Source organism: Nelusetta ayraudi, unplaced genomic scaffold, assembly GCF_046127955.1.
Source record: "Nelusetta ayraudi isolate G7.1 ecotype Tasmania unplaced genomic scaffold, CSIRO-AGI_Nayr_v1 ptg000013l, whole genome shotgun sequence".
NCBI lineage: Eukaryota > Metazoa > Chordata > Actinopteri > Tetraodontiformes > Monacanthidae > Nelusetta > Nelusetta ayraudi.
The window spans coordinates 3678221-3700136 of NW_027466063.1; the positions used below are offsets into that span (position 1 = coordinate 3678221).

At 44.8% G+C, this 21916-nt stretch overlaps 1 protein-coding gene across 6 annotated transcripts; it reads left to right on the forward strand.

Annotated features, from left to right (window-relative positions):
* The first annotated feature begins 600 nt into the window (after positions 1 to 600).
* Positions 601 to 21205, forward strand: eps15 (epidermal growth factor receptor pathway substrate 15). Of its 6 annotated transcripts, none has more exons than XM_076022897.1 (25): positions 601 to 732; positions 3215 to 3256; positions 3890 to 3979; positions 4073 to 4120; positions 4499 to 4594; positions 4757 to 4816; positions 5071 to 5196; positions 5910 to 5969; positions 6259 to 6489; positions 6710 to 6855; positions 7682 to 7838; positions 8710 to 8792; positions 11140 to 11212; positions 12607 to 12768; positions 12854 to 13051; positions 13202 to 13654; positions 13783 to 13833; positions 14018 to 14144; positions 14243 to 14287; positions 14475 to 14896; positions 15131 to 15200; positions 15335 to 15405; positions 16014 to 16140; positions 16255 to 16463; positions 19232 to 21205. In XM_076022897.1, exons 1-25 carry the CDS (start codon positions 679 to 681, stop codon positions 19373 to 19375), a joined length of 3345 nt encoding a protein of 1114 aa, XP_075879012.1. In that variant the 5' UTR covers positions 601 to 678; the 3' UTR covers positions 19376 to 21205. The 6 variants fall into 6 exon arrangements, with proteins under 6 accessions (XP_075879012.1, XP_075879013.1, XP_075879014.1 ...); XM_076022898.1 differs by having other exon boundaries at positions 19235 to 21205; XM_076022899.1 differs by having other exon boundaries at positions 14478 to 14896.
* The last annotated feature ends 711 nt before the right edge of the window (positions 21206 to 21916 follow it).

Consider the following 21916-nt stretch of genomic DNA (forward strand, 5'->3'; position numbering starts at 1 on the left):
CGACTCTTTTGTAAAAGAAGAATTTTGTACTTAAGGTAGTAATTGAACTGGGATGATTTTCATGTTGCGGCACTGTAAAAAAAAAATAAAAAAAAAGGAAAGGAAAAGGAAAACGAGGTGGGTAATCTGTCAAATAAAAATCAACCTTAAGAAAATTGAACTCTCCCTGTCATATTTGAAACAGGTTCTTGAATGAAAGCCTCTTTCAGTATGAGGTTATCTTTAGCAGGTTTACATTTTCAGATCTATTGTTAGAAACATAGGAGAAAATATATTAACATGTAACACAGAAATACAGTCATAACATAAATCAAGCAAATGAACATGGAAACATGTAGTTGCAGCTACAATTTTTTTTTTTTTAAATGCTGAAAATGGATTCACTCACCGGTTTCCATTAATCATTTACACCTTGCACCTAATCCGCTCTCTTTGCAGTACACACATTTGCGTACTGGTTTGTGTATATACAACAAAGATGTGTAAACACGATAGTCTAATATAAAAAAAAAAAGGTGAATACTGATGCACATTAACGAAATAAAGTCTTGAAGTAAATTTTTAATACGCTTTCATTGTTATTACAAGTCGCTGTTTCCTGCGGCTTGGTGCGACTCCGGTGGCTGAGATCCAGTGCCGGGTTTTCCAGCGCCCCCCAGAGTCAGACAGCAGTGCTGCATGAAAGCAGTGGGAAACAGGAACACTATGGCTGCCACTCTGTCTCTCACTCAGGTAACACTGTCTTACAACTCAAATATAACGGCTGCAAACGAGCCGGGACCTCTGCCTGTCCTGCCGGGAGATGCCTGTGTGGTGTTGGTGTAGTTCGGTGGTCGTAAATGCGAGCGTAGCCCGGCCGTCGCTGGTCTTTTTTGAAGTTTAGTCCTGCTGTGACTGGGAAAAAGTTTCCCCAACCTCTTTGGGGACTGCGTAAGGGCGTAGCTAGCTAGCTAGCCCGCTAGCTAACAGCTAGTTTGTGTAGGCTGTTTCGCTGTTTTACTGCCGGTTTTGAATCAAACCCGCGACGGGCCGACTAACGTAACTTGTCTCCGTTTCGTCTGCGAGTTGATGGTCTCCGTCTTATTTTTTCACTCTGTTTTGCTGCTGTCTCGCTGGTCCCCTAAAAGAGATGGTAAGGCGATTTTGTCATGTGTGGCTCTTGTTTTGGCTCCACTGATACATATTCAGCAGGAGCCCTTTGCTGGCTAACAATGCACTGTTGCATTACGCGAGTTACGGTGATGGGTTTTTGTCAGAGCCTCATGTAACATGAGGCAATGCCACTGTTGGTTTATGCAGCTCGGTGTTTAGTTAAACTGGATAACCAAGCTGCTATTATTAGAGTCACTCTGTGTATATGTGTGTGTGTCCTTTCCGAAGTGGACCATGTTAACCGCTGGCCTTTCAGCTGCAAGTGCTAGGGTTTCGTGTCCATCACAGAGAATAAACTCACAAACAAAAAAAAATAGTGTTGGTGTCAGTAGTTTCAGTGGCTGTAAAGAGGAAGTGTGCCTTTAGCATGCGCTGCTTGTTTCGAGACGAGCACTGCAGTCTGTGTGAGCGGGTCTGTTTATACGTTAAATACTATATTTTGCTTTGAGTTCATGTTTAGGAAGGAGGCTGGGGGGGGGGCAAAGTGCAGCTCCTGGGTCACCGTCGCCTATCACGGCTCAGCCAGTTTGTGCTGTCACTGTGAGGCTTTGCACCTGACTTGTGAGATTCCTCTGCTCCTTCTCCACTCTCTCCTTCCCACACTTTCTTCTACTGACGGCACTTTGTCTTCTTCTTCTTCTTCTTCTTCTTCTTCTTCTTCTTCTTCTTCGGCTGTGAGTGAACTTTGGACTTGATATTTTACATATGAACCAGGCAACCCCTGCCACGTCCCGCTGCAGTTTGGTCCTGGCTGGCCTGGTGGTGGTGGGGCGATGATCGAAGGTTTTCTTGTTGTGTTCCTGCTCAGTTGAAAAGCTACCAGTACCATCACCACCCTGTCACGGCCACCAGCAACCCCCAGCACCACTATTATGTGTGGTAGAAATAAGTTGCGTTGGCCGGACAGATAAGTATGTGTCCACTGTTATCTCGTTGTTGGCAGTTGACAGAGGAAACAGCTTGGCCTATGGGATTTTTTTTTTTTTTTTTTTTTTTTATTCTTCTTTGCCCAAGCTCTGTCTGTTCGCCACATTGGATACTTCTGCCCTACATGTGGCTTTTGTTGTCCACCCTGTCTCTTTGATTGTTATTTGAGGACTATTAAAACACCTAGAACCAGCGGTTGAAAGGCCACTCCCTGGTTGATTCACTGTCACAACAATTTATGTCCACCCCATTTTCAGCCCTTACAATAGCAACGACATCGCTCATTAATCTCTCACGCGTGCACTCTTAAAAAGGTCTTTGCCGTCAAATTTTGGTCGAAAGCATTTGTAAATGTGTTGTTCACCTTCCGCCCAAGTCATCAGGAAACCCTCGACATGGAACTGTCAGTGTTGGCTCAGCAGAGAATAGACTACTTTTCCTGTTCGCCCCCACATTGAGAATGGAGAAATGGTGGTGGGGCTATAGGAAGGATATAAGCCATTGTTTCGGCAGCGTGACACTCGCTAGTGGTTGTCGCAAGCTGTCGGTCAGAAGCTTTGGGAAGTCGCACTTTACCTCCCAAAGTAAGACAACTCACAGGTCGGCGCGCTCTGATTACAGTTTGTCAGACGAGTTAAGCATTGTTTTAGTCAGCCAAGACAATGTCAACGTTGATCCATGTTTTCTGTCGTCCCACTGGATTCCACATCTTCCTCGCAAGAAGATGCAACATTTTCCCTAGAAGTGGAGCCTGCCTTGATGTAAATGGGAATGCTTATTAATGAATTGTAAAAAGTAACTGCAAACTACCAGTGGCTTAATCTAACTAAAATGATGTGATGTACTTTCTATTCATGCAGCAGATCCCTTTAAAACAGTCCACGCTGGACTTTCAAGCCAGTGATGAAAAATTCACCAGTTGTGGTGACTTGGCAGTCACATTGGTTGGTTTGTGTGTCTGAACTCGTCGTCTGTGATGGATTACTCATTTATTATTGGGGACACATTGGATGCATTCCGAGAAGCACTTTGTGGAATTTCACTCTGCTGGGATTGGAGATGTCTTTGCACACTTTTAAAGTTTGATTCCCAAGCTAAATTTTCTTTTTTTTTCTTTCTCTCTCTTCCTTTGCAGCTTTCTAGTGGAAATCCCATTTATGACAAGTATTATCGGCAGGTATGTATGCTGTTGTTTGAGACGTGATGTTCTACTGTTTTTTGTACATTCACTATTCTATTTTGTTGTCTTGTATGTGTTTTTGTTTGTATTGTTGTTGTTTTTTACTCACCCCTTTATAAACTAGAAATTAAAAAAAAATGTTGATAGAGATACTGTGAGCATTGCACCTTTAAACTCTGAACAAGCCGTAGTGCTGTTTTGTTAGCACTGAGCTCTCTCTCTCTCTCTCTCTCTCTCTCTCTCTCTCTCTCTCTCTCTCTCTCTCTCTCTCTCTCTCTCTCATGTTTCTGTCTCTGTGTCCAGCAAAGGAAGCACTGCTATGAATTAGTAATATTTCCCTTTGGCCAACATGTCAGGGAGCTCCCTGGGAGCATCATAAAGGGCTTCTAAAGGCTCCAATATCAAGCTAATAGACAGCTGAGACCTTGTATCTGACTGAGACCTTGTATCTGACTTCCTTGTAGAAATCGATTAAAGCAACTCGGTCGCAGTTTAATCCAGTGGTAGCTGACTGTCTTTGTTCTTCAACTTGGCGAAATATATTATCAGATAGCATCTTTCTGTTTTGAGTTATTGCGTTATTGATTGAGATGCTTCAATTATGTGTGCGTGTTTGTCTCTTCCGCACAGGTCGATCCGACGGGCAGTGGGCGGGTGGCAGCAGGTGACGCAGCTCTGTTCCTGAAGAGATCTGGCTTGGCTGATTTGGTTCTTGGGAAGGTAGTAGCTGATCTGTTCACTAGTGGGGAGTCTGTGGTCTCTGACGTGCTCTCCGTGTGTTGACGCTGTCATGTGAACTGTGTGTCTTCATAGATCTGGGATTTGGCCGACTCTGAGCGCAAGGGCTATCTTAACAAACAGGTATGAACGCTCTGTAGGGGTAATGTCACAAGTACTGCTCCAAACAAGTCCATCTATCAAGGAGATCATTCCTGGCTGACGTTTGGTGATCGCTGATTGGCTGATGGTCTTAGAAAAAAAGAAAAAAAAGGCCTGTCAGCAGACCTGAGTGGATGTCTCAAAACTGGAAAGCTCAGTTTTTCAGGAGTTTTGCTCCAACAATGGTCTCTGATGTTTTACGATATCTGTCGTAAAGATTTGTCAAATAACAAAAAAAATAGCATTTGATTCATATTTGTTTAAAGTTGGAAGTTAAAGTCTGTAATTCAAGCAGGACGATGGAGCACCTGAACATGTTATCAAGATTCTTGAAACACATTGTTTCTCTTTTCCCCACAGCAATTCTTCATAGCCCTGCGGTTGGTGGCCTGTGCTCAAAATGGCCTGGAGGTGGCGCTCAAGAGCCTCAATCTGGCAGTCCCTCCCCCCAAATTTGTAAGTGTGGTCTCTATTTCCTAAAGACTGCTGCCAACGAGGGTGTCTGCATTTAAATGCTGCAGCCTTTTAAAAGTCAGTCTTGTCTTTTTATCTAGCTGCTAAAGTGTTAATCTTTCAACAATTAAGGCACTTAAGATTGTCTGCTTACTTATTCTCCAGCATGACACAAGCAGCCCACTGCTAGCAGGAGGTTCTGTTGATGTTCCCTGGGTTGTCAAGGTGAGGCACTTGCAAGTTGAGCTTCTTTTTTTAAATTTATTTATTTATTTTAAACTTTATTCAGTTTCTTGTGTAATTATTAATTGTTTAAAGGAAAAAATATTGTGTAGTATGTATTTATTGATTCATTTATTTCGTCTAAATCAAGAGTGCTTAGCTGTTCAACAGACCATTTGTTTATGATCATTGAAGGCTAGGGGGCGCCAATATCCCCCTTTTTTATTTAACCTGTGTCTACTTTGCTCGCTCTCCAGCCTGAAGAGAAGATGAAGTTTGACTCCATCTTCGACAGTCTGGGCCCAGTCAGTGGCATTTTAACTGGAGACAAGGTCAAGCCTGTCCTGCTTAATTCCAAACTGCCGGTGGACATCCTCGGCAGGGTAGGTGGCCCATGCGCCAGATTTAATTTTTTTTCTCCCTTGGAGGAAATATGGATAACCACGCCCCATACTCATTTGATTGGTCGCTGCAAAGTCTCTCACTTCTACCTCGAGTGCGCCACATTTGGTGGATGAAGGATAATCAGTAATAAATATAGCACACTTGCATTTGCAGGGACCAATCAAAAGAGTCCCGGGCGTGGTTATCCCTATTTCCTCCTAGAAAAGGAAACCTTGCGTCCCATTCAAGACATATTAATAGCGGGACATGATGGTTCATCATGCTACATGACGGAGAGGGACAAATAGCTTTTCAAAGTAGCCCAAGAGATCTTCTCATGTGATGGTCTGAATGATGAACTTACTTATCTAGAACTTGAAAAGAGGATGTGAAACAAAATCAGCTGTCATGTTTCCTCCAAGTCTTTTTTTTTTCCGTAGCTTCACTTCAGAGGAGAGTAACTTCACTCTCCTCCTATTCCACCCCAGGACAGTCACTTAAAACAATGACCCTCATTTTTATCTCCAGACTGTGAGAATCTAATGGAGCGTAAAAAGTTAAAATTTACAATAATAAAAACTGGGATTGTTCTTGATGATGTGATTAACAAGCTCCGGTCATGCCATTCAAAGACTGTTAGATGACCTTTTTGTTTGAGTAGACTCATATTCCAATGAGTCAGACCTAACAGTCATGTGTGTGTGTTTTGAAGGTGTGGGAGCTGAGTGACATTGACAGAGACGGCATGTTGGACAGAGATGAATTTTCCGTGGTAAGAAATGAACTTGCTTGAATAGAAAGGAAGAAACCACATCAGTGGTTGTAGTTTCAGCTTGGCTAATTGAAGGCGTAGCTATTCAACACCCCTGCTGTAATATCTATTCTCGTTTTCTACAATGACTGTTCCCCAGTAATCTTTCCGGAATTCTTTTTGTGTATTTGAAACTCTCCCCAGACTGTATTATTGTGAGGACCGACTAGCTGCTGGCTGGTTAACTGCTAATTGACTTTTTCCTTTTCCTTTTTTTTTTTTTAATTGATTTTTGTTCTCCGATTCCCAGGCCATGTATCTGGTGTACCGAGCCCTGGAAGGGGAGCCCGTTCCCATGTCCCTCCCGCCTCCCCTGGTCCCACCCTCCAAGAGGAAAAAACCCTCTGTGCCCCAAATGGTGCCGCTGCTCCCCTCGCCACCCTCAGCCAAAGAGACTCGCTCCTCCCACGCTGCCTCCAAGACCCTGCCCCACCCTCCCAAACCCGTCCCACCTCCTGCCCCAACACCAGCTGCTGCCCCCGTGAGTACCAGAACCCGTAGAACCTTTAGTGGCTGCCACATAGTTTCCGCCAGACCTTTAGAAAAATGATTTCCAATTGGCTAGTTCAGTGTGTCTTTCAAAAGAACAAGAATACCAAAAGTGGTGCCAAGGTAAGCAGTGAACGGTGGGACTGCCTCGTCGGATGTCTTTCATTGAGGAAGCATTGAATGAAGTGTTTTTCGCTCCGACGACTTTGCAGTGGGTGGTGTCGCCAGCAGACAAGGCAAAATATGACGAGGTCTTCGCCAAGACAGACGGCGACATGGACGGCCTGGTGTCCGGGCCTGAAGTCAGAGACATCTTCCTCAAGACGGGGCTTCCCTCGGCCACGCTCGCACGCATCTGGTAGGGAGTGACTGCGAAGCGAAAAACCATATAATCTGTTTCGTGTCAATGTGCGGTAACAAGTTTTCCAAAAGACTGTGCGGCCAATGTTTTAATCTTATCTCTTTAATTCGATTGTCCTCCAATTCAATCAGAGATGCAGTTTTTATTCTGCCAAAAGTTAGGTGTCGTTGAATCAGGACTTGTCGTTGAAAATGACCTCGTGTGATCATCAGTTATGATCATGTTGTGCAAAAGATGAAGATGTGCGTTCGTGCGCCTATTCTGTCAAGCAGTTGTTCTCTTCTTCTGATTTTATAGCTTCATGCTTTCAGACTAATGTCCATGTCATTTGTTTTTTATGATATAAAAGTACCAAATTAAAAGAATAGTCATTTTAGATATCGATATCTCAAATTAGTTTAATATCTACTTATTTTAGTTCTGAGCCGACATCAGAAAAACAAATCTAAATGATAAACATAAAAATAAACTTTACATCGAATATGTAAATTGTTCATTTAAACTGCAAACTAACGTAGAGCATTTGCAGTTATTCACAACTCGATAGAGGAGAAATAAGTATCTTGTTGAAGCTTGTACTGATTCAGTAGAATGAACGTGGCTCTCACAGCTCTGCAGTGCGTGCAGACGCAGAGAAAAGCACATCCACGTCACTGCATTGATTTTAATCTCCACATGGATGACTCGCCTGCAACCCTTTTTGATTGCTGGCGCTGCAGCTCCCGCGATCGCTGCAATGATCCGCCGGCCCATCAGAAATAGCCGTTGCCCAAGGTGCCGATCGTTAAACTCTTATGTAAGGCCCGTCTGTGTACCTTCCCAGGGAGCTGTGTGACATTGGAGACATAGGGAAACTGACCCGCGAGCAGTTTGCCCTTGCACTTCATCTGATCAATCAGAAGCTGAGCAAAGGCCTGGACCCTCCGCAGAGTCTCTCCCCGGAGATGATCCCTCCGTCTGACAGACTGAACATCAAGCAGGTGAGACACTTTGCCAGCTTGTTTCCCAGAATACTAGTGGGACTCGACTGGATCTCTGTTTTGCTCCCTATTTGTCGCATTTGGCTTGATGGGAAGTCATTGTCATGTGGCTTGGAGCAAACAGTTCTTTGATATGAAAAAAGTTAATATTATTATGTTATTGCCATTATGAAATAGAACTGACTCATAGCAGTCGGGATTTTTTTTGTCATCCCCCTGCTTTCTACATGTTTCATTTCCTCATTCATTCATGTTGTTTCTGCTTCATATTTCTTTTGACATCCATCTGCCTCGTGTGTGCATCAGGGTAATACTGACACTCAAGGTTACCTCATTGATGTGAATAGGCTTCATAATAGACCTCTGCTTGCCGTCTTTCTTTCTTACTCGATCGTCCATTGTCCAGTGTGTGTCCCTATAAGTTCACCATTATTGGCTGCCTCAAAATTTCTGCTTTGAACACAAGCCAAAAGGAGGCATCATCTCTTTCATGATGCGCCGTGTCTTAAGTGAAAGATGCAGCCAGTGATGTTGATCTTTTTATTCTTGTAAGCTGTGAAGACAAATATGAATCTGATGTAAATGAAGCATTTAAAGCCCTAGGACTGAGTGAATCAGTAGCCTTTGTAAGTTTTCCCTGATGGCCCTGCTTTGTAACATCATTCCAGCCCTGTTGTTTATGTATTTTTATCTCCTACACTGCAGTTCCACCTATTCAGAACATTTCATCCTCCTTAGCGTTATCTTTCATTCTCCTTAGGCTATTGAACTCGACCTGTGCCATAAAATCTGAAATCTTTCTCAGTCTGGCCTTGCGTCACTCACATCAGTGAATAGTTTAACTGTGCTGCTTGCCTTCCCTTCCCTCCAGAACAATGCAGTCAACCTTGCAGCTGACTTCTCCGCCATTAAAGAACTGGACTCCCTCAGCAACGAGATTGTAGAACTACAGAGGTAAGGTTTTGATGCTTGTGCTTTTTTTTTTATAAAGGGTCAAAAAAAATTATCAGTTTAAGTGTTTTTACTCTGCATTGTGCTGCTTAACCCATTAATCTGTAAGGTTTCTAGAATACTTTCCCAAGTAATATAAAAAATATTTTTTTAATTCAGGCAAATTTATATGAATAAAATTTTTGAATAAAAGAGAAAATGTTTAAATATGCTCCATGAAAAATAAGCCCACCTCATTAGAGTCACACACTGAAATGTTCCATATGGACCAGCAGAGTGCGCTGTTTCCCTAAAACCGAGGCCAGTGAATGAACTGCCTGAAACGAACTTGACATTTCATTATTGATAATATGACATGATGTTACAGTCATTATAGCACTACTGCATGCCGTACATTGAAAGCAAGAAATTTGCACTTGAAAGCTGATGTCAAAAAAAAAATCTGCCTCGATTCACCCATTATTCTTTTCATCTCAGTTTCACTTTTGGTGAAGTGGCAGAATCTGTTCATCGCATTGGTTTGTTACTTTCAAATCACAACATGAGTTTAGACCTTGGTGTGAGCCAAAACTGAGAGCACAGAGGAGTAATTCCCCTTTCCGCCCCCAAGTTCCTGAAACGAGCGCACAGATGTTCGCTCACAAACAGCCGCCGCAGCTGACGTTCATTGAGGTGAGAAAAACTGACAGACGAGCGCCAGAGACGCGCAGATTGAGAGAAGCTCAGGGATGACGTGGGCCTGTGACTGCTTCAGAATGTGGAGACGTTCAGGTCAGGACGGGCACAACGTTGAGGATCAGGGGTAAGAAGGAAAATGAGAGAGAGAGCGAGGGAGAGAAATCCCTCCACCTCTGCTGTCGGAGGTTTACTGCTGTAAGATGTTCTCATGTAGTGCCACCAGAGGATTCAGAATTTTAATGGGGGAGCAGTGAGGTGAAGTAAAAATAGCTGCGGTTATTTTTAGCCTGTGTTGAAGTGGAAAATGGAGGGAAATCGTTTATTTTTCACTTTTAAAAGAGGGATTTTTTTTCATAATTTGTTATGAGATTTGTCACAACATCCATCCTCTTGTTATGTTACTGCTGTTTTCATTGTAAAGTATCTGTTGTTGCTACATTCTATTTGAAGCTGGATAATTTGTAATGTATGCATTGGCATCTACAATACCAGTAACTGGAACTGAGCTGTTTTTTTAATTGCATTTGCTACTAAAAAAAGAATGTACAGTATCATAAGATTTGTTATTCTTTACATTTCCGTTTCATATTTTTGGTGCACTTAAATAATACAAGTGCTTTAATTTTGAAAGAGTCCAATGTCAAACACATAAGCTTCATAAAGCCAATATCAGGAACCGTGCATACGAAGCCAATCTGGTGGTGCAATGTATAAGGACAATAATGCTGCTTTACATTAATTTTACACCATTTCTTTGTGTATTGAGGTTTTTGTTTTTTGTTTTTCCAATTGATTTTCTTGGAGCACAACAACAAACCAAAACCAAAAAAAACCTGTACAGTCTGTAGTTATGATGTGAGTGCTCCCAGGTGCCTTTTGTGTAAATGTGATCCACCGACTGGTCCGCAGCTTAGTTAATTAACAGCACGTCCTCAGACCCAACACGACGCGTGCAAGAGAATGACTGACTCATGTCATTTGACATACATGGAAGTCATTACGGCTCTGTGGTGCACCCACCCCCATCCTCTCCCCTCCTCTTCTCTCCCCCTCCCCTCCCCCCTGTTCCATTTCCTGTGTGGATGGGCAGATGAAAGAGAGGAGGAAGGAGGGAGGGAGAGATGGATGGATGGATGGAACATGCGGGTGGCAGTAGGACTGATAGACGAGGGGCTGGCTCATCATCACTTGTCCTGCCTTTCATCCTCTCCCCATCCTCAAGGCAGCCATCTGCTCCTCACTCCTTCCCCTCCTCCTCCTCCTCTTCCTCCTCTCCCACACACTGGCTGAGGCTGAGAGAGAGAGAGAGAGAGAGAGAGAGAGAGAGCGAGCGAGCGAGCGAGCGCGCGCACTCACTTCCCCGCTCCCTTCGCCCACCTTTCACACTTAAAGCGCTGCAAACCTCTCATACCTCACGCTCCCCGCGTTGCTTCGTGCTTCAGACACTCACTCACTCACTCACTCACTCCACCCGCCGGCACCTTCTGGAGCGTCTGTGTTTGTAGGACACCATGGTGGTTCAGGGAGAGGATTTAGTGTTGGCCGGGGGGCAGGAGGAAGGAGGCTCAGCGGACAGCTGGCTGGGGCCGGCGGCGGCGGGTCTGGCTCTACCTGCTCTGCCGTCCTTGTCCTCGGTGGTTAAGTACTCGTGTCTTCTGTGCTGGACCCCCAGGGAGAAGAGCTCCGTGGAGGAGGAGATCAAGGAGAAGGAGGAGGCGATCAGACAGCGCAGCGGCGAGGTGCAGGTAAGCTTCTCGTCTGGCCGGGCGAGATCGTCTCAGCGCAGCGGCGCACCTGATTTAATGGGGGGTGAACACTAAACACATGTTTTGGGTCATATGTCGGAATGTGCATCTCTCATCTTTAAGAGGCCAGATTTGTTATTTTGAAAGATAAAATTCCCCATCAGACGGGTGAAAAGCCGTCGGGCGCAAACGCAGACAATTTACTTTTTGTTGTGAGCACGATGCGTGCCGACGGACTCGATCAATAATGCATTCGTCTGGCCGTCGCAGAAGCTTGTTGAGAACACAGTCAAGGTTTTCAGGGAGGGAGCAGAGCTGTATTTACCGCCTCCGTGTCGAGGAGGAGGGAGCTATATTTGGAGCCCAACCTTTTATAAGTCACCTCGGCTGCGAAAATAATCGAATGCTTAAATTTACAAAAACGAGCCGTCTGACGGCTGATGTCACGGAATTACGCAGCTGCTCTGCACAGGGATCCACGCCCAAGCAACACACCTTTCCCTCGTCCCCCCTGCCTTCCTCGTTGGTTTAGAACGCATTTTTACCCTTAACACCATGTTGATTGACAGGCCAGCATTCAGCACGTGGAAGCGCACGCCACACCAGCTCTGATTGGACAGAACAAGGGATGCAAATTGTCGATTAATCGTTTAACAATAAGTTGATAAGCGGTGATTTTTCCTGAGAACTGAAATGTTGCAATGAAAAATGTGTAAGGAACACATTGTTTTAACACTTAAATCATCTTGAGGGTCAAATGTGACCAATTCTTACTGTAGAGAATGGAAAACACCCTAAACATTTATCCTCTTTAAGTTGACTTCCAATGGGTCACATTTCAACTTTTTTTTTTGTTGTTGTTCAAAAGTAACTTGTTCTAGGTATGCAGGTATACACCAGGCCATTTAACAAAAAAAACCTCTGTATAAAATAAAATTAATTGCGACTAATTGGATTTAATCAATTACATTCTTAATCAACAATTAATCGACAATCGATTAATTGTGAACATCCCGAGACAGAGCCATCCTCCCAATGCCAGTAGGCCCCCTAAACTCTGGGATGAGTCAGATTGGCCGCAGACAAAGATGCTGCGAAACTGAATTCTCTTGATCTGTCATCATTCATCAGGACAGTTGTGTTGCCTTTTTGTCTGTTGTCTTTTATTATTTCCAGAGTCTGGTGACTCTTTTCCATGTGTTTCCTATTGTGTTCCTTATTGCTTGGGTTTATTTTTTCATGTGCTGCATTTTGTCGAACATGTTGTTTGCAAAACATGTTAGACAAACTGGATTGGATCGTTTTTCTTCTTCCATAGTACAGAGGAAAAATTAAGACTTGAATTTTTAAATTTTAAGTTTCAGCCTGTGTGCCGTGCTGTGCTGTGTTCCCAGGACCTGCAGGACGAGGTAGCGAAGGAGAGCGGCGACCTGCAGCACCTCCAGGCTCAGCGTCAGAAGGTCCAGCAGGCGCTGGAGGAACTGGACCAGCAGAAAGCCTCACTGGAGGAGCAGCTGACGCACATCCGCCAGCAGACCAACCATGAAACACAACTGGTGGGTCCTCCGATGAACCGCTCGCTAACCTTTAGCATGTTGCAGGAGGGAAATGGCCATTAATCCAACGGTTTGCCTGCCGCAGATTGCATCACTACAGTCGGAGCATGAGGAGCAGGAGCAGAGGATATGTCAGTTTGAGGAGGAGCTGGTCCAGGCCCGGGAGGAGCTGCTCGCCCTTCAGGAGGAGAGCAGGATGCTGCAGGAGAAGGTCCAGGCTGCTCAGGAGCAGCTCACACCTTTGCAGGAGTCTGTCCACGACTCCTTTGTACAAGTTGCACAGGTTTGTTTGGTCTGATCACGAACACTCCCAAAATGTTGTTGTTTTGCAAAGGCTTTCTGATTTCTTTGATTTCTTCCTCCTTCTTTTTTTTTCCTTTTTATCAAATTATATATTTTTTGCGTGAAACTCCTCCTCTGTCTTCTTCTTCAGGTCCAGCAGAAACTGACCGACCTCCAGGAGGAGGAGAGGTCGGTGACGGCCCAGCTCAGCTGGAAGAGGGCCCTGGAAGACAGCTCCCCCGTCATGGTCAACGGGACGGCGGGCCCCAGTGCAGAGCCGCACCAGGGGGACCTCTTCCAGCAGGACCCCTTCCAGGACGACCATCCCAAAGAGCTGAGGGAGGACGAGGCGCCGGCGGCAGCGGCCGCATTAGTTTGCTCCGAGCCAAAAGAGCACCCCGATCAGAAAGAGAAGGAAGACGACGAACGGCAAGAGGAAGAAGAAGAAGAAGAGGAAGAAGAGAACGTGCCAGAAGGCTCAAAGACCGCGGAGGAGCAGAAGCCGAAGCCCAACGCCCTGGATGATCTCTTCTCAAGTCTGGCTTCCTCCGACATGTACAACAGCGTGCCAGCTTTCGGCAAGCTGCCTGAGAACGTGGAGAAGGTGGGAAATAAGTTCTCCTCCACGTCTTCTCACTCAACCATCTGCAGTGTGAACTGCATATCAGAATTCAGTTCAACATTTCATATTCATCAGCTGTGTTTGTGTTAATGCGTCTGTCTGTTTGCTAGGAAAAGAGCAGCTCCTTACCTGACGAGTCTTCGAAAGAGAGCCCAGCCAAGGTGAATATCTGCAAGTATATCAGTGAGGTGGACGCGACTTGTTTTCTCTTTAGTCCAGAATGGTTCATCAGTGGTCGGCAGGATCGGCTCATCAGCCGTCTCCCAAGATTCCAATCAAAATGTTTGTTGGGAAGGATTGTCCAGTGTTGAGGTGCATTGTCATAAAGGCCTCCGCGTCCCGCAGGTTGCATCGCCTGATGAGACTCAGCAGGAGTCACCGGAAGCCACCACCACGTCCTCGTCGCCGCCTCATACCAGCCCCCCCTCCCTGCCCGAGATGGACTTCTTCCACTCGGACCCTTTCACCGATCGTGAGGCTCCACAAGCGTCTCCCTCTCTGAATTATACCATCAGCCTGTGTGCTCTGTGTAATTGCATTACTGTATTCCTTTTTTTTTTTTTTTTCTAGATGATCCTTTTAAAGACGATCCCTTTGGGAAAGCAGATGTTGCAGGTGAGTTTTTCTATTTAAAGGTCCAGCATTGTCCTGCAGTATGTTAAGCTTTTACCAATATAGAAATCATTAATTTAAGCCAAATTTTGCACCCTGAACTTCATCTGGAAGTCATGAATATTCCAAATGTCCTTCCATCAGGACCAAGCACAAACCACGCCTCCATCTTTTTGCCTTCCCACTCTAGCAGACCCGTTCGGAGGAGATCCTTTCAAAGGCTCCGACCCCTTTGCCGCAGACTCCTTCTTCTCGCACCCCTCCAAGGCTCCCTTCTCCTCAAATGACCCCTTCTCGGCCTCGGCGGACCCGTTCGGTACGACGGCCGGCGCTCCAGAGCCGGACCTCTTTGCGGCCAAGTCCAATGATGTGGCGGGGGCGGGGGCGGTGGCGGCGGCGGCGGCAGCAGCAGCCCCAGACCCCTTCGCCGCCCGGCCTAAAGATCCGGCCTCCACCGCCAAGGACCCATTCATGAGCGCGGGGGGCAACGGCGCGGACTCTGACCCGTTCGGACAGAAGATGAACCCCACGGGGGACAAGGATCCGTTCGGTTCTCAGGACGGAGGCTCGGATCCCTTCAGCTCCTCGGCATCCAACTCTGACCTGGCCGTGGTGAGGGGGTTGTTGTGATACTTCGAGGTTGTTTGACTTTAAATGGCAAAGATAGTGAAGCGCTTTATCATCTTTCAGAAAAAGAAAAATAATCTAACCTGGCGTAAATTGAATGTGTTTCACATCAGCTGCTGGTCCAAGTAGATCTTAGTGTTATTCCAAGATAACAAAAACATCCGTGGTTTAACTTTCAATAGGAATGTTGCTCTCAACAGTGGTGTTTTGTTTTTTCAGAAGGACACTGCAGCAACCAACGACCCCTTCGCTCCCGGTGGCACAGCAGTCAACGTCAGCTCAGACCCAGGTATGCTCTGCCGTGGTGGTGCCACCCTGTGGGCATCGGCTCAGCTGCAGCCGCTGCTGGAGTGGCGTGACGCGCGCAGCGTGTTGACCGTGTCTGTTTGCAAACTTTATGACCGTTTCCGTGTTCTCCCTCAGATCCGTTTGCTGCCGTGTTCGGCAGTGAGTCATTCGGTGGAGGCTTTGCTGATTTCAGTGCCTTGGCGAAGGTAGCAAATGCACTTGTTGTTTGTACATGCGTGGATTTTATTGCTATGTATAGATTAAGGATGCAAATTATCGATTAATTCATTACGCGTTAGTTGTTTGACCTTATCGATTAACAATTCATTGATAAGCCGCAATTCTTCCTGAGAACCTTAATTTCACAATGAAATGTTTAAGGAACACATTATTTAACCCTTAAGTAATGTTGAGGGTCCAATTGTCCAAGCTGACTTCTCAATGGGTTGCATTTCAACTTTTTTTTTTTTTGCTTTGTTTTTAAAGTTGTTTAAAAGTAAGTAAGATTATGAACATCACGGTATCTACAGGTGAATTGCTCTTTCCTGCCACTACACTGTTATAATGATATTAACTACCCGTGTAAAAAATATTAAATTCTTTGCAACTAAGTTAATTTAGTCGATTAAATTCTTAATCGACAATTAATCAATAATCGATGAATCAATTCATTTTATAAATTCTAAAAAGCTGCACAGCCTTCAGACTGTCTTGACTAAAAAATGTACCATTGAACAACAGCTGTGACTCTGGTTTATGTCTTTGTTTTCCTCGCTGTCAATCAACATCACTCGTGGTTGACCCTCCTCTCCAGTCAAACGGTGCCGACCAGTTTGCCGTCAACAACAAGAACCTCTTCCAGGAGGACCACCAGTCAGACGTGCCCCCGGCACTCCCCCCCAAAACCGGTACTCCCACCCGGCCTCCTCCTCCGCCTCCAGGTCAGCGCTCAGCCCTCGCATCAGATCCGCCTCCCGTTTCTTTCTTTCTTTTTCCTCTCTTTCCGACCGTGTCCTCTCTCTCTCTCTCTCTCCCCCCCCCCCCACCCCCAACAGGTAAGAGATCATCCATCTCCAGAACAGAGTCCTCCGAGTCCTTCCAGCGACGAGGGCACTTCCTCCCTCAGCCGACGGGAGACTTCTCCTCCTCCTCCTCCTCCTCCTCGTCCCTGCCTGCCAAGGACCCCATAGCCGACCCCTTCGCCCCCTCCTCCCCTCCTCAGCACAGCGTACGGGAAGCTGATCGGTTTGCCAGCTTTGACAAAGTGAGCTCCTCCCTCTCGCCCTCTCCCTCGTCTTCGCTCGACTCCGAGTAGTGGCACCCTTCTCTGTTCACCCCTTCCCCTCCTACACCTTCCTCCCGGTCTCACAAACCACATGTAGCCGTTCAGATAGAATGCCAACTGTGAAGTAGATCAGGCCGCCTTGTTTATCGCTCCATGCACTGCCTTTCAGAAGAGGTTAGCCGCTGGCGTAAAGCCTGATGGCAGTTCCACTTCCTGATGATGTTGATAGCCGGTGAAATTAGCCTTATTGAGCTGGGACACAGGCACTTCCTGTATGTTTAAATTTTGTTTTCTGTTTTGTTTTTTTTCCCCTGTCTGCTAGGGGCAATAATTCTTCTAATGCTGGTGATTGATTTTTACGCTGAAATTGCACTAAAGTGACGTCCGACGTGTGATGGCGCACGTTTGGAGGGAAACATGCAAAATGATCTAAATGTGTTATCGCGACCTCTGCTGTGTGTTTTCTTGAGGCGACAGTCAAGTTGGCCTGTTGCACATCGGCTCAATTGAATCTGAGCCGGCAATTCTCAAGTCTGGCGGTGGATGGAGAGATGAAAGGCTGCCTGTGCTTTGTGTTAATAACACTGCGTATGTATTTTTCTTTTCCGATCTCCACGCTGTCCCACAGTATCGCAGTGTTTTTTTTTCTCTATAAATATAAATATATATATAGCGCACCTTTTTACGACTGAAGCTGCACCTCTGGTGGATTCTGAATTGAAGCGGCCGCGGCCTCACGTTCTCATTCTGTGTTCAGGCTGAGCTTGCGAGGCCTTTTTATTTAACATATCATTATTTTTTCTCTCTCTCACAAGTAAAATCCTCTGCAGCTCGGCAGTAACAGCAATATTGTTGCTATGAAGGACATGATTTTTTTTTCTTATTTCCTCTTTTATCATGTTGAGTGATGATGATGATGATGATGATGATGATGCGTTTAACAACTATTTAGCAACGTGGATTTCAGAGCTGCTCCTGTCACATGACCACGCGTGCACGTCCCCGTTGATCCCTCCGAGCCAGCATGCACTAACTGTGTGTTCACTGCCGTGCCGCTGTATTTGTTTGTGCCTCCTCCTTCACCTTCACCACCACCTCCTCCTCCTCCTCTGCTGTTCCCCATCGCATCCATCTGTTCATCCATTCGTTGCCTTCATTGGTCACTACATTCATTCTTTGGTAAAGAAATGCATCAATCTCGCTCTCTCCCTCTCTCTGTCTCTCTCCTGTTACAAAAGCTGAATGAATAAAAGTGTTGCATCAAGAGCACCATCTCTTGTTTCTATATGTGTCAGTGGCACCAACATCAGCTCTTTCAGTTGCTGTATACTGGCGACAATTTGTCCCCAAAGTTCACACCGCTGCTGTTTTAATTCACATTCTATGAATTAAGGACTTATAAAAAATGTCTTATTCTAGAACAGAAAAAGGTAAATTGAGATTTTTTTTGTGAACTTTTTTTGACCTCATGACAAGAATCTTATATTTCTTTCTTAATTTGATTTCTTTTTTTGAAGACAAAAAGTGTTTTAATGTGCTTTTAAAAAAAACAAACAAACAAAAAAACCTTCGAGATCTAGTCTAGATCTACTTCAAAAACCAACAGCAGAGTGGTAGACGGTGGTCCAGCCTCGTTGTTGGGTCAGACAGATAAAAGCAGGTGTGGGCCCTCCTCTCCACTCTGAGTTCCCTGAAGCAGCAGCAGCAGCAGCAGCAGCAGCAGCAGCAACAGCAGTAGAGACGACTCGCCTCCTCGTAACCAATGCATGTTCTCCACTAAATCCACATCGTCCTCTGTGAATGTTCCCAGCGTGCATGCTCCACCTCTGCACCGTACTCACCAGCTGCCGCTTCACTTTCCTTTTGCACGGGTGGAACCGCTGGCGAGGGGGTCGGCGTCGGCGTCCACCACACGTCCATTTCATCTGAACGGCATCCGTCCGCCGCGTGAACTTTGCGTTGTGGGTCTGTGTGTTAATAATTAGAATCACATGACGGCCATGTATCGCTTGTTGACGGCCCTCGTTTTTCACACGTTGCCCTTTTTTAGCCCCTGAGTGTTTCCTGGTCCCATGTCTCCACGAGACATCTGAGGCCTGGAGGACAAAAACAAAATTGTACATGGTCTTTGATCCAGGATTGAAGTGCTTTTTGTTATGAGGACCATTTTGGGTTTGTAGACTCATTGTATCCATCTACTCAATTCGATATTAATTACATTGTCCTTGCCTGCTGATAGAGATGAGTAGAATCTCCTTGTTGGTGGATGAGAAGAAGATGCTCTTCCTCTAATCTAGGTCCAACTGTCATAGTTGGGTCATGATACCAAAAAGGGCTCATCCCTCATTCCTGTTGCCCTCTTTGTCCACATTTCCTGGAAAATAAGTTCCCGAAAGGAATTATCAGAAGTTTACAAAAAAAAACTTCCTTCACACCAGGGAAGGGAAGTGAATTACAACTCAACGATCCCTCTCTTCAGTTCTTGTTTCAAATAATTCTTGATGGTGGGTTAGTCTGATCCCAGACAATATTTATATGTACTGTTCATTAAAAAAAAAAAAAAAACATCCTGTAATTTAAAAGACAAGAAATAACATCATCCTTGTCCTGAATCTTTTAACTTGGAACGCCCTTTTTTTTTTTTGTTTCTCGCCCACTTGTTCCTCTGCATCTGTTTCCTTCGCTCAATCCTTTTGTGTGTGTGGTGTGTTTGTGTGTGTGCGTGTGCGTGCTGTGTGCAAATGAAGCAGTATCCCACCGAGGAAGACATGATCGAGTGGGCAAAGCGAGAGAGCGAGCGGGAGGAAAAGGAGCGCCTCGCCCGGCTCACCCAGCAGGAGCAAGAGGACCTGGAGCTGGCCATCGCGCTCAGCAAGTCTGAGCTCTCCTGAGGGACACACACACACACACACACACTCACACAGGCACACACACACACATCCTGGCACAACCCAGCCCAGTACAGCCCAGAACACACCAAAGCAAAGTGGGGACTATGAAGGACTTCAGCAGCTGACACCCCATGAAGAGACTTCCCCAGAGTGAAGCCACCTGAATCTTCCTCCTCCTCTCCTTCCTCTTCCTCCTCTTCCGCAGACTGTGTTCACTGTGGCACCGTAGCAGTTTGTTTGTTTGTTTGTCTTTGGTCTCTTTTCTCCATCCTGCTGGTCCTTCTGGACTCTGGAGGACCAAGATGGTGTGAACACTCTGAAGAGCCAATACCTAGAACGCTAGAATGAAATGCAGGCAGTGCAGATTTAGACATTGCCATTTGTTTGGAATGCTCCTTTTGGTGTCCAGAATGAGTGCACTTTCATCTCTCCCCAAGGTTATGTTAGGAAAGACGCTAGAAAATGATTCTCTTTACCTGGTAACAAACTGCTAACTACAAAGAGCTCCCAAATGTCACATTTATCCTTCAGCTTTTGATTTGTTTTCTGAAAACTATGTGCAGTTTAGATTAACAGTAGGTTGGGAAAATGCATTTCTGAGAAGCTCTGAAAAGTCATCTCTGATGCTCAGCCATCTGCATTTGTTCTTTTTATGATGCCTGTGAGATTTTACCCCGCCAGACTCCGACCAAATCCTCTGATTTTGTGTACAAAAGAAAAAGCAAAAACAAAAATTCTTCAAACCCAAACGGGAGCCACGTTCAGACGGTGGGTGGTTTGTTCCAACAGCACCATGATGGTCTGTTTTTGAAGGTTTTATCTTTTTGGGTGCATAAAAACCAAACGCTCATCCACTAAACATTTTCCGTGTAATAGGCGGCAACATTTTGCAGAAAACAAAAGAAAAGGAGGTTTTGGGATTCTAAATGAAAATGTGACTGCTAAACCGAACAAAATGAGTTTATTGTTAATAAATGGATGAATGTATAAGCGAAGGAGACAGTTGGTCCCCACTGCACCGGCTCTGTCTAATGTGTGGATATGATTTGTGTTCATCCAGACTCATATTCATCAGTCCAGATGCGGCTGTCGTCTCCTGTGTTAAACCACCAAACCCGGGCATCGCCGATGCTGATTGTGCAACTAACATTATACGTTTTAATGAGAAAAGTCCAGCACGGAGTTCTCTCGCACCCGGTCCGTTTCTTTCAGCAGTGTTTCCCTGTCGTGGCTCCCCGCTGAGAGGCGAACCTGCGATGAGTCTGTAGAAGTTGTTCGGACTGCTTCTGTAGCTGCAGTGCTGAACTGTGTGGCGCTGCCTCTGAAAAAAAAGGGAAGGCTTTGTTAAGGAGCAGGAGGCCTCTGTTAAAACCTTTCACCGCTCACCTTTGAATCGAAAAACTAGATAATACTTGGTCAACAACGCTTCCAAACTGTTCAAATCGTGTTGAACCAGTTGTACGTGGTCAATGCTGCACTTTCTACTCAAGTCGTCTCTCATATTGTTGTTTGTATAAGAGTACTGGAGCCATTCATGATACTACAGTTTGTTTTATATTTTATTTTTTGCTCCTTTAATTACTACTAAAAGCTACCAGACGTATTAATGTCATTTGTATAGACTCCCTGAACTTTACAAATCAAGAACCACTTATGTTTCTAAGCTTATCCAGAAAAGGCTTTGTAAAACTTAAGCTAATTGTATTTTATTTTATATTTTCTAATGTGTAAGAAAATGAAATGAAAAAAGAAAATGCTTACTGGGTTACTGAGGTCTGGCCTTGAAAATGTAATGCATTTAATTGAAACAGAATAAATATTAAACCAGTAGTTTTTCAGTTTGTGTGTCGTTGCTGGTATTTTCCAAAGGCAGTAATGTTTTACATTCACCATTAGAAATGCAATGAAATATTGGATAACATGGAAAAATACGTTAAAAGTCTGACATTTTCAACTTGGAGTCCAGTGGATTGGCCACACACAAATGATTAAAAAACAAAAGCAAAAGAAGGAAAGGGTGGAGATTTGTTTGAAGTTGATCTTCCGGTAACATGTCCTGCATATTTATGTGCAAAAGGGTTAATAGTTAATTGTTTGTTCTTGATCTTGTGGCAACGTTATATCACCTTTATCTCATTCTGCAGTTTGCTTCTTTTATACTCTTCTAAAGTATGAAGAAGGTGAATAAACACAGACGCTACAGCAGTACAGCCCCTTCCTACAATACGGGCAAATTTAGTCTGTAGTGTAATCATACGTGTCACTACTAGACCTGGCCTCCCGGCATTACACAGCACATGTACCACTAATACTTAAAACCCCAGAATGCTCTGCTCAATCAGGACAGTATATTCATTGAAGGATATTATTATTATTGTTGTTGTTGTTATTTATTTTTTGTTTACATTTAATTTATTTTGATTCGTTTTTTTAAATTTGAGATTCGATTTATGCATTTATGCAATATCTAATTTTTTTTATTTTATAGTATTATTGTATAATATTAAGCTTTGCTTGTTCCATATTCAGGTTGAAGCAAAA

Bases quoted from the DNA above. Each gene is read 5' to 3' on its own strand.
- eps15 (XM_076022897.1), top strand. From the start codon at position 679: ATGAAAGCAGTGGGAAACAGGAACACTATGGCTGCCACTCTGTCTCTC. The intron at 14,145-14,242 runs GTGAGGCTCCAC...TTTTTTTTCTAG, and splicing joins CTCGGACCCTTTCACCGATC to ATGATCCTTTTAAAGACGAT. The intron at 15,406-16,013 runs GTAGCAAATGCA...CCTCCTCTCCAG, and splicing joins ATTTCAGTGCCTTGGCGAAG to TCAAACGGTGCCGACCAGTT.